Source organism: Pleurodeles waltl, chromosome 9 (genome assembly GCF_031143425.1).
Source record: "Pleurodeles waltl isolate 20211129_DDA chromosome 9, aPleWal1.hap1.20221129, whole genome shotgun sequence".
Classification (NCBI taxonomy): Eukaryota; Metazoa; Chordata; class Amphibia; order Caudata; family Salamandridae; genus Pleurodeles; species Pleurodeles waltl.
This window is the reverse complement of record NC_090448.1, coordinates 212,530,295-212,542,971: the sequence shown is the minus strand read 5'-3', so window position 1 is coordinate 212,542,971 and position 12,677 is coordinate 212,530,295. Positions and strand designations below refer to the sequence as shown.

Genomic DNA, 12,677 nt, shown 5'->3' with positions numbered 1-12,677 from the left:
CACTACTCACCCGTGAGGGTCTCAAGGCACAGTGAAATCTCAGGTTGTGATTATCAGCTCTAAGAATGATAAATCTGAGCTGAATTCTGTTGTTTATTGTATAAAAAGAGGTGGATATTGTGTATAGTTATGGGGCTTTATTCGGGGACAGATCTTCGGTGAAATGCTTCCATGCCTAATTTATCCATCTTTAAGTAAAAAATGCTGTCTGTTTTCCTCGCATGTACTTTGTAAATAACTACTCAATTAGGCATGCACAGTATTACATGTAATTGTCATTAAGAGTCAAACACATGAAAATGTTTTGTTCAAATCTTGAATTCGCACGTTTGTCACTTAAATCATCTTTTATAAGTAGATGGTGGATGTGGGTGCATACCCAGCTAATTTTGTACATTTGCATTTACTAGATGATTTCCCTAAGCCTCAAATCACTGTCCAACCAGAAAATACCATGGCTGTTCTTGGCAGAGACATTCGCTTTACGTGCTCAGCTGAAAGCAGCAGTAGTTCCCCTATGACTTTTGCCTGGAAGAAAGATAATGAAATCCTACGCACCTCTGAGATGGAAAACTTTGCAGATGTGCGTGTGAAGGACGGGGAGGTTATGCAGTACACCACCATCCTGCACTTGAGGAACGTAACATTTCGCCACGAAGGCCGCTACCAGTGTATCATGACCAATTATTTTGGTGCTTCCTACTCAGTGCGAGCCCGGCTTATTGTTAATGGTAAGTGAAGTCACTTTTATTAGAATGGTTATTCATTTATAGTATATAGCAACAGAACAAGGACACTGCAGTGGAACTTTTTTTTTCTTTTTCAATCAAAGCCTGCCAGACAACTGTCTGGTTGTGAAAAAACGTCTTGTGACATCCTGACAGCAACCCTGGAAGTGCATGACACCAATTTCTTACCATTGGCTTTGTGGTCGGTGACCCATATTTGCTAGCTTTCTGTTTGCTGACTTTATTTTTTTATGATGTACAGCATGTCTTTGTCTCTCCCATAGAGCAAAGCATGTTTACTGTAGTGCTCGCTTTCTGTAAATCGGTCTTCAGATTTTGCTCTCATCTTGTCACACTTACTGTGCATTCAAAGACAGCAGTCAATAGTGAGGCTCTGTCTTCTGAGGGAGCTTGCTTTTTACTTTTCTTTCTCTGACTTCAAAGTGAGAGGACTTAAGTGACAATCTGGGAGTGTGAAAGGAAAGCCTTTTTTAGCATACAGCAAAATGTAAAAGTCTGTAAATGAACTGTGCAAATATTTCAGAATATCTCCGAATTAGGAAAGCACAAAATAATCACTTTTTTGTACTTCCAAAATGTGGTGGAAACAAATATTTTAATACAATCAAAGCAAATCAATATATTAGGTGATGCCATTTCCACAGCTTATCATTTGTATGCAGTATATTTTCTCAGTAAAACTGTATGTCTGTTCAAATGTAATGGTCATTTCAATTCAGAATGTGTTGCCCCTCATGGCATTGTGCTGCCACACCATGCCTTCTCCACTCTATGACCCTCCACTCTGACACTACTCCACACCACTGTGCTCCCCTGTGCAACACTCCATGATGATACTTCACTCTGACACCCTACAACTCTATGCCACTCCACTCTACTAGAATCCATGCCACTTTACTCCACTGTATGCTATGGCACTCCACTTTACAACACTTTATTCCACCTTACAACACTATACTCCACTCTGTGCTACTCCACTCTACTGCACTTTATTCTGTTCTGCAACACTATGCAACTCCCTCTACGCACTATACTCCATAACATACTTCTCCGCACTATTCCACAATACCCCACTCTCCTCTACTCCTACAACACTCCATTCTGACATTCTACTTCACTCTAGAACACCCCATGATGCTCTGCTCTACGACACTCCACTCTATGCCACCGTATGCTGCTTTACTGGGTTTCAGGACACCTGGGGGTCCACAAACCTTTCTCAGGGTGTCCACGACTGCTTAGAAAATGAAATAATATTGACATATTAGGTCCCCAGCTTTCCATAATAACTCACCGGGGGTGGGGTGGGAGGGGTCCCCTGATTGCAGTAATGATTCAGTGGGGGTCCCCGGGGTCCACAGAAGTCAAAGTTTGGGAACCACTGCTCTAGGCCATTCTACACCAGTTTTCGACCCTCCAATCCACTCTTTCCATTCCCCTCTCCGACACTCCACACAACTCCCTCTATGCCAATTAACTACTCCATGCTTCTCCATTCCATGACACTCCACGCCATTTGTCTTTACACCACTTTACTTTTAGTCACGCTGAACATGGTTAAAACATATTAGCAAAGTCAATAGCTCTTGCATAGATGAGATCAATTGGCTTTGCCAATGTTTGTTAGGTGGAGTATACAAGACAGCGCAAGCTGTCTTATTGCAAAAGACTTGTGGTGGGCTTACCAAGAAGTTGTAGGGGCTTACATTAAACCCATTACTTATCATCGGTTGGCCTTATTACCACTGTTGTTTGCTTGCTTCATTTTCTTATTTGGTGGCTTTCCATGTCCATCTTCTGTTTGTCTAGAATGCAAAAGACCTGTGGTGGGTTTACCAAGCAGTTGTAGGAGCTTACATCTCGCCCACTGCTTACTAGTGGATGGTCTCGTTGTAACTCATTTGCTTGCTTCATAGTCTTATTTGGCTTTCCTTGTCCACCTTGCGTTTGTCTAGACTCCAAAAGACCTGTGATGGGCTTTCCGATAAGTTGTAGGAGGTTACATCCAGCCCATTGCTTACTATTGATTGGCCTTGACACTCACATTTGCTTGCTTCATATTCTTATTTGGTGGCTTTCCTTGTCCAACTTGTTTGTTTAAAGCCTGGAGCATAGCCTCTTTGGTTTCTTTTGACTAGCTGACTTGTCCTTCCACTATTCACTTTTAGGAAACTACTTTTTCCTTTTAGGTTAAGACTTCCATCAGAGTGCATGTGTTTTTCAGCAGTCTTGTGTTTCTCTCCCGCCCTCCTTCCCTCGCCAAATACCCGTCCTTCCACTTCACGTGAACCCCTTTTTTTTTAGTGGTGTTCTGTATGTAGTGAACTTTAGTGATTGGATATTAGAGAAAATAAAATAATACATTTCTATATTTTCGAATTGATGCTTTACCCTCATTGTTTTATGCCAGCAAGCAAATGCCTTTATTTTTTGCGCCTGATGTTAATTTAATTTTAACAAGGAAATACAACATTGCATTTGTGGGGCTGCCCCGCCAAGCATTCAGAGGTTGCAACAAACAGTATTTTGTAGATGATAAACACAGAGCTCACCTAGAAAGCAATCACCTGGAATTTTATGATCTTTCTTTACCAAAAAAGCACCAGACACAATTGTATCCTCACTTGTTAAGTTTATAAGCAAGGCAAGGAGAACACTCCATAGAGAATCATTTTCTTCATTACCAATCTCCCTGAATAGAACCAGCACACTGCAGTAACTGGCACTGACTAGCGGTAGTGGAAAGAAGAATGCATCACCTATTTTTCAACCACATGCAGTCAATTTAGTTTGCTACTCCTTATAGCCCACAAGTGAGAGATTCACCCCTTTATTCACCTTATGTTCAGAAGAAAAGGCCAACATCTTATTGCATTGCACAACATTTTAAATTCCGAGACAATTGACGAAAGATGCGGGTACCCCCATTTAAAATAATGTGCCCATCAGAAGTCCCTAAAGTTAATTACGGTAAAGTCATAACTTTCACAGAATATTGATGCCAGTTTAATTGTTAGTCTGTTGTTTAATTACCCCTATCCTTCTGTCAAATCCCATAATACTTTTAATTTTTCTCAACATATACGTAATCCAGGAAGAAGTAGAGTTGTTCTTTTTGATTTCCATTCTACTACCAAGTAAGATATTGATCTGTAATTCGGCCCTTATTAAGCCTGATTCTACATTGTCTCAGAGTAGGCAAAAAAGGCATTGTGGGTAGAATAAAACAGCACCTAGGCTGCGCGATTTCATTGCCTAGTGGTAAAGTGACAATGATTCTTGGCACCCAAAGAAAGTGGCATTTTGGTGCTATCTCCCCCAGTCACCAGCCCCCCTCTCCCATCAGTATTTACAACTTGAAGAGCTAATCCGATTGAAACCACATATCTTTACCTCTTACTTCAGCTGTCTTTATAATCTGTATACCTATGACCCTGAATGGAGTGCTTTAAGATATGATTCTGTATCCAAGCAGGAGAGGATAGTAAAAGTAAATAGAGCCAAGCAGGGGACCTATTGGGCAGAGTACCATCCATGTAATACCCTTAACAGCCTCACATACTAATACCTCTCTCAGTAGTATAAACCCAACTATCGCACACAGTAAGTTTTCCCTAATATCTCTCCCTGTGAAAATATCCAATATCTCAAGGTAAGAACTCCACACAACCATAACACTGGCTGCTCCTCAAACCTTCCACACTAATAATTAGTAACTTTCAGCCAACTCCTCGGCAGAAATTGTCACAGTAACTCCAATCCAGTAACTACAGGAATCACTCTGACAAATTAGCGTGCACCAGTCCTTTTTAGGGCCACAGTGCATAATAGATCTCACAGCTAAACCTCCACAAGGACCTAAACAAAAACACCTTCAGATTGCTCACAACAAGAGTCCCACAATACACTTTACAGTCTCATAGGGTCTGTTATTCTAGGGTTTCTCATTTCCTCTTCTCTTCCTCTCTTCACATCTTGGTGACCCCTGGCGTATCAGTTTTGAAGCCATTTATCACACCTACTCCTGCATCTTTCCCTATCTTCAACTCTCCTCACATTGTGCATTTTATACCAGTTACAGGACGTTCTCTTCCTCTCCTTTGACGTTTCATCATCATGTGCTCCCTTTGCCTGTTTCTCCTCATGTTTCCCTTGTCCCTTTCACCCTGCATCTCCGTCCTCTTCTCCTGCAGCTTTTCTTCCCCTAGTGTACTGCTTTTCTCATTATAATTCTGCCACTCTTCCTTTTCCCCTGTGATGTCTCCTACAGCCTTACATGATCCCCTTTTTCCTTCCCACTTCTGTAGAGTCCCTTCTCACCAACCTCTCCTGTTCTCCCCTGTGTCACTTCTTCTTCTGCCCCTCTTACTTCTGCCCTTTCCCTCTCCTTTACGATTAGATAGTGCACGTGGGCAGTTTTTATTCTAGCATTATTATAACACAGACTTGATGTCAAACCTCTTAAAATATTTAAACATTTAATTTCGTTAACCAAATTTAAGATGTGTAAAGGCTTTGTAAAATTCTGTCGGTGGGTTGCCAGTAGGAGTTGTAGGCAACAGAAATGACATTTAAAACAAACACCTGTCATACTGTGCTTAGTTTAATATTGTGTAGGATCTTTTGAGATGTGGGGCCCCAGTTGAGTTGGTTATGAAGTATAGTACAATAGAATATGTACTAGTTTGTACTTAGCAATGAAGTATCAATCTATGTTGGATTACGCCTAATCATCTAAACATTTTTTGCTAGTGTTGCCATCTTTTATCAAAACTCCACAAGATATCACTGTCCGAACAGGGATGAAAGCCAGACTAGAATGCGCTGCCGCAGGGCACCCTACCCCAGAAATTGCATGGCAGAAGGATGGCGGTACCGATTTTCCTGCGGCCCGAGAACGTCGTATGCATGTCATGCCAGATGATGATGTCTTCTTTATAATGGATGTGAAGATTGAAGACATGGGTGTTTACAGTTGCACAGCCCAGAACTCTGCGGGCTCAGTTTCTGCCAACGCCACCCTTACTGTGTTGGGTAAGATTTCACCTTTTAATATCTTCATCCAACTGATAGTGTTTTAAAGTAATAGAATTCATGTTTTCTTCTTTCGACCTCAGCCTAAACCAAAATATATTTTTTGCTTTATGAGAAATGGAGCTACTTCTATCTCTAGTCATTGTTTTCCTTCGTTCGGCATTTTTCCAATATTATCTAGAAAGGCAAAATTGGCTCAAGCACTCTGTCCTTTTTAATATGAGATGTAATTAAGAGGTTGATAAAAGACTAAAATGCAGTGTGGAGGGAAGATGCTCACCGCCGAATAGTGCCCCTACAGCATTTATTATGTGTTTCGAACTCCATATTCCAAGTGAACACAAACTTTGAATTCCTGCTTTACTGTCCTCTCGGACGTTTCACGAATCCTCTAGTAATGAAAAAAAGTAGGTTCAGTATTGGATATCTTCAGTTCTGTGGGATGTGTTTTGTAAGTTTGAAGTTTCTGTGTTGCTGCCTCCTACTTTTAACAAGCTAGAAATTAAATTTGCTAGCTATATACAATGAAAATAAGTCCTTTACTTAGAGAAACGGCTTAATAAATCTGAATTCAAGGAACATGTAAACTGGCATGTGTGGCCACGATTAAGCCGACTTTCTCAGTTTCTCAAAGATGTCCATCATCATGCAGAAATACATACTTGTTACAGCAAGGTGACTGTATGAAGCATCCTCAGTAGAATAACTAAGCATCACAAGGCTTTTAAATCGGCTTCACCATTTCTCTGGCACTAGGGCAGTTCCTTTCCTAGCCATTTGGGATTTATTTATTTGGTCAAAATAAATCTCCAGTGATTGTCAGATTGATTAATGTTGGAATCTTAGTTCTTTTTACAAAAAACCTCTGGCCTATCTCTGTTTTTTCCCATTAATTTGTTAAATTAATTTACGAGTTGCCTGCCACTTCTCCCCCCTCACTTCATTGAAGATAACCATTTACTCTTAAACCAATTTTATATTAATCATTAATTGAAAGTAAATATTTTTTAGCCATACCCTATTCTCCAGTACTTACCCATACCCTAACTACTTTTCTTAAATACATTTTTTCTTATCCATAATTCTTAGAAATTCTCTACAATTATCTACAGTTATTGGAATCTCGGGAAATTGACCTTCAAGTAGCACTTTACAGTCGCTCTGATAAATATTGTGTTAGGAATATATATGTATATATTTATGTATATAGAAAGCTAGATCGATGTCCCCATATATGTATACATTTATATAGAGGGACTGAGATAGCTGTAGCTTACTTGTCCACATAACATGACCTGTAATTGTCCCATACTCACTAGCCATATTTAATGAGATTTTGTATCACTGCACAGTTTTAACGTCTTGTGCTCTGGTTCCACTTCAAGTGAGGGAGCCTCTTTGTCCTTTCAAGGCTGGCCTCTAGTGATTTACTACTTCCTCCACACACGGAATAATCATAAAAAATAGCAAGCTAGCTTGACACATTTATATATACACCATAACAAATTGACAAGTAAAATCCTTTGTTATATCCATTATTAGAAATTGTTTGAAACTCATCACACAAATGAACAACATCATTGAAATTAATTTTGTCTGCTTGTACTCCGCGTTTGGGCAAGACAATCTATATGCGACTTCATTGCATTATTGCTGATACAGAACTCAGTGTTTCAGTCTGATGTTGAATAACTTTAATTTGCTTGACTTCTAACAGTTTTTGGTAAACTCTATCATTAAAGTTTTGAGAGTTGAACGCTTCTTTTTTATATTGATTCCTCCCTCATGCTCCCCCTGGCCAAGGGGAGAGAAATCTCTTGGATATACCCAGACTGCACAGAAGTCTCTACACTAAGAAATGTAGATAAATCTTTTCCTCAGCTTTAATTTTTAATCTTTTTTCTTGATGTTTTTATAGATACTCCTTATTTGATTTACCCATTGGAAGATCGCACTGTCGCTGTTGGTGCCACTGTCGCTCTTCAGTGCAAGGCTAGTGGAAGTCCTCCTCCTCGCATTACATGGCTAAAAGGTGATGAAGCCTTGGTTGTGACAGAGCGGCACCATTTCACCCCTGGCAACCAACTGCTGATCATCCGAAATGTGGTTCTGGAAGATGAAGGCAAGTACACGTGCGTAATGTCGAATACGCTGGGGACAGAACGTGCCCATAGTCACCTAACAGTGTCAAAAGCAGCTGGCTGTGTTACGGAACAAGGCAGAATGGAAGGAACGATGACCATTGGAATAATTACCATTGCTGTGGTGTGTAGCATTGTCCTGACATCTCTGGTCTGGGTCTGCATTATCTACCAAACCAGGAAAAAGAGGGAAGACTACAGCGTTGCTAACACAGGTACACTACTTTCATCTATTTGCTATATCAAGATCTCTTTTACAAAATATAATCATCTGTGTTATTACATCTTTGCTGAACTATTGTAGGTATTTTACATCAAACCATGCAGACAGTTGCAACAGTTTTAGCGTCCTTCATATTTATAGTATACTTTAACATCGGAATTTCCTTTGTAAGGAGATTAAGCCCTGCAATATTTCAGATGTCTAGTGCTGATTGTAACGTCTTCATCTAGGACATGACTGACTGTTGAAAAATCCAACAACTAGTTTGTGCCATTCCTTAAAATATAACTCGTGGCTTTTTGATTTTGCCTGCTTTTTATGGTTATCTGATTTATCTTCTAGACATCTTTGGAGTACTATTTATGCTAGGCATTCCCCGTACAGTGTTTGCCACTAATTCTGCTTTGTCATTTTGGGAATAGAGAGCAGGGGGATCTCTGAAACTAACGTATATAATGGTTGTTACAACAAGAAGCAAAATAACTCTTCAAAGCAAATACTCGAGTCAGGAAAGCTGAAAATTGGCAGTGGAAAGGCATATGTCTCCATCTGACTTGTAGTTTGTTGGCTTACCCCTCACAATGCATTACACGACTATAGTAAGGGTGAAGCATGATGCAGGAAATGAAAGAAGTGCCCTAAGGCATGGTGACGTAGGTGTTAAAATCAACTCTTTAGTAAATCCTATTGGCCTATTCCAGCCTCTGTAGTATGAAGGGTTATACTGCATTGTCTCTTAGAAGAAATTTGGAAAAAATGCAAACATGCGTCAGCGAATAAAAGTTGCAAAACTAGATACGATGACAACACTTATTTGCGATGCCAAAGAGAATTTCCTCGAACAGAATGTGTGGTTTTCCCAGTATTGGCTCTAGGGAGAAAGAATTCACAGTGCCGAAGACAAAGGTTTTGCAGGCGGAGTGTTACCTTGGACTCGGTTTTCGTGGAGTTTATTTTAATGCTCATGGGAGATCAATGTTTGAATGAAGATTAGAATTAAAAAGTTTTAAGAGGTCGGCCTCGGCTGTTTTTTGTTTTGTTTTAGCAGCTGGATGGAATTTAGACTGTTGAGCTTCGGATAGATGTTTACTTTTTCACTTGTGATAAAGGGCTTAATATGTGACTTAAAAGACCAGGATGAGGGGGACATCTGAAGGCGAGCTAAATCATTTGCTGCTCACCAGGGAAGTGGAGATCATGAAGTAAAAAGTGTATGGATGTGTCCAAAACAAACCTCCAGCTCTGTTTTTTATTCATTTTCTCGAGGTAGAGATGCAATCTTGATGAACCTTCAGTTTTACGTGAATTCCTATTTCAGCGGCCCTTGGACAGCCTGTTTTATAGATACTGCTGTTCTAGTTGCAGATGCATTGGATTGGCTCTCAATTGCTATGCCTCCCAGTGCTCTTGTGGAAATATGAACCACAGAACTTGAGGGTTCGAGTATATTTATTTTGTAATAAACACTTAGGCCTGATTAATAAATCCCTTGATCTGTTGGTGAGACATCCTGTTTTAAAGGTTTATACCTATTCTTGAGTAGATTTTCAGCTTCTATGGGATTCACAAACCATCTAAGGAATAAATCTGGAAATCTACAAAAGTGATAAATTTCAAAGAGTAAACCAAGGTACGAAATTTACCTCATGTGGAATTTCTACTTGGTGGGAAAATTTAGCTTCAGCTAAAGATGTGGAAATATTCATTTGCGTATGTAGTTGTTGTATTTCCCCCACAGCAACAGTTGTTAAAGGGAGTGGCTGTACCTAGTTTTCCAGGTTGAAAGGCTGTCTGCTAAATGATCATGAATTCTAACACACCTCAGAGTTTGTGGGTGTTCATTGCAATTTTTGGAATGGCCACATTCCCTCCCACTGCATTTAGAATTGGGAACGTATGGATTTTCTAGGTTCTTATTCTGTGATTCAATATGAAGAACTTAGCCATCAAAATGCCTGTTCTTGGCAGCTTAAGTAGGAGTTGTATAGTAAAAAAGTGTAGTCTCGTGGGTCTTTACTTTTTATTGCTAGAAAAGGTACCTGTATCACTATATTTATATATTTGTTATAACAACCTTGACCTCTGATATCGTACTACGATAAGCATCTTTTCTTGCATCTAACAGAGTATTTCCCACATTTTATATAATTTTAATTTGTTTTTGTTAGTATATAAGATCTACTCGTTTTGCATTAGCCTCAATATGGTAACAGACAGAATTCAAGAGGGACAATACTGCATACTATACACCATATCAGGCAGACTTTGGATGGTGTTAGTTTAATTATGATGCTGAGGAGACATGACAGACCAAAACAAATCCACACTAAAAGGGTGGGGTGGAGCGAAGAGAGGAGTATTTTCAATTAGACAAAGGGCCTTTGGAGAAGAGGATTTATAGGCAGTTCAGTAGAGCACAGCGTGCAGTACATTCGCCGGATTTTGCGTTCTGGATGACCATCTTTTATTAACCCCTCCCTGTTTTAGGGAGCCAGTGCGGAGACGTACACAAATGTTTTTCTGCATTTACTCGTTGAGTTGTATTTATTTTGAAAGTATTTCTAGGGCATGACTCCCTGCACATATTAGCACAGTGGTTGAGCACATGAATGTTCACCCTGTAGACTAGAAAGGGAAGGTAACTTTGCAGGTCTGTGGAGGGAGGTGTCATGGGTATGAAGCAGAGACATAGATGAGATGGGTTGTGAGTTTCACAGAGCACAGGATGTGTTCAAGAAGAGTGTTCTCGGGCAGAAAATAAAAATGTTGTTTAAAGTCTTTTTGACTCTGATTATACAGTTTTTGGCAGGCCATGTGCTTGGTATTTTGGCATTTACCAGCAATAATGAATTTGCCTTTTAGGAAATTTGTGAATGATGCAAGAAATGCTAAAGTAGAGCAAACCTTTATGGGAATCCAGTGAAGTTTGGAAGTTAAAGGAGGGAAAGTGGCTAGACTTGATGGTGTCCATGAAAAGCTAGGCATAAAAGTGTTTGAGGGATAGCAGCTTTTACACACACCTTTTTGGCGGCCTGATCAATATGAGATACAACCATAGTCTAACCTACAAAACCGAAGTTCTGTTCGTAAATAAATGTTTTAGATTATGCTTTTGGGCATTTGAGTAAAGAGGCGGTTTTGTCTATTTAAGAAATGTAGAGTTGCAGCCTAAAGTGTTTGCCATCATGGATGTCCTTAGATTTTTAGGTGAGAGATATGTTTGGGGAAAATGCGAGAGAGCGTTGTAAGCCAGGATGGAGCATGTGAAGGTTATCGTTGGAGAAATTGTGCCTTGGATGGATTCAGTCTGAGGGTGAAGGACCCTATTAAGGCTTTGATGGAAAATAGGTATTTTTTACAGATCCTCAACGTCTCCGGAATCAGAGACCATACAGTGGAACTGGGTATCATCTGGATACCGTTATTGTTAAGTTATAGTATTGTTATCTGGTACTATCAATACCATGGGTTCCATTTTATTTTAAATATGGCATTGGAATTTAAACCACTGGCACTACAAAGGTCAGTGGAAGAATGGCACTGGGGGAGGATTCAGTTTTTATGAACCTTGAGGGGTCTGCCAATAAAACCCATGCTGTAGGCAGCAAAGATTTTGAAGAGCAACAGAAAGGACCATCAAAATATGCAAAGCATCATTAATTATCAGTAGAGTAAGTGTCTTTACTGCTCAATATTTGAACCAAGACTGGTATTAATGATGAAAGTTCTGGTCTATGATTTAGTTGCTTCTTTCTCAATGTGCTTGGCTAGGAACAAACTCTTTGGTGCAGGCAATGTTGGCTGGAAGGGCATACTCAGTAGTAGATGGAGTTTTGGCTAAGGATGGATATTTGGAGAAACTGGGTAACAGAAGAAGCTGAAGGGGTAGAACATTCAGCAGTGTTGACAGTAGGTATCCCTGGGTGATGAACTCAGGCATAGAGCACATATAGAGGATACTAGTTTAAATACATGTAGTGCCTGTGATTTAATACATGTATTTACATTTCACTTGTCACTGCTTTTGTTGATATTCATAATCGTATGGGCTGCACAGTTTGTCGACTTACTAATTTGACTGAATAATTAGTAACACTTCAAGTGTGCTGTTTGCCATAGGCCAACTTAGGGTGATTAAAAGTGATGAGCAGAATCTCGAGCCTGACTGTGGGAATTCCAAGACGATGTAGTTGCCTTCATTAATATCTTTGAGGCACAAGTGAGAGGATGGAGTCCTTGTAGTACTGAGGCATTTTTATATTTTCTATTGAGGTCATAAGTGAGGCACAGTAATACACAATACAATACACTTCCATCAGTTGGCAGTGTGGGGTAATTGTAACTGGATGCAACACATAAAATACGACAAGGAACAAAGGAGAAAACGAGAAAGTTAAAACCTAGGAAGATGGGTGGTCATGACCATACTGTAAGCGTACAAGACATACACTGAATGGCTCTCATATCTTCCTGTGCTGAGCACGCTACGCATCATTATCAATGATGAGGGACTCAAAGAGGCCCACATAG

General features: G+C 39.9%; 1 protein-coding gene across 1 annotated transcript in view; it reads left to right on the top strand.

Moving 5' to 3' along the window:
• Positions 1-12,677, top strand: part of LRIG1 (leucine rich repeats and immunoglobulin like domains 1) — a 216,694-nt gene that overhangs the window by 172,219 nt on the left and 31,798 nt on the right. Inside the window, exons 13-15 of the mRNA XM_069206570.1 lie at positions 411-731; positions 5,502-5,783; positions 7,702-8,139. Of these exons, the coding sequence (XP_069062671.1) occupies positions 411-731; positions 5,502-5,783; positions 7,702-8,139 (1,041 nt within the window). The remainder of the gene's footprint in view (positions 1-410; positions 732-5,501; positions 5,784-7,701; positions 8,140-12,677) is intronic.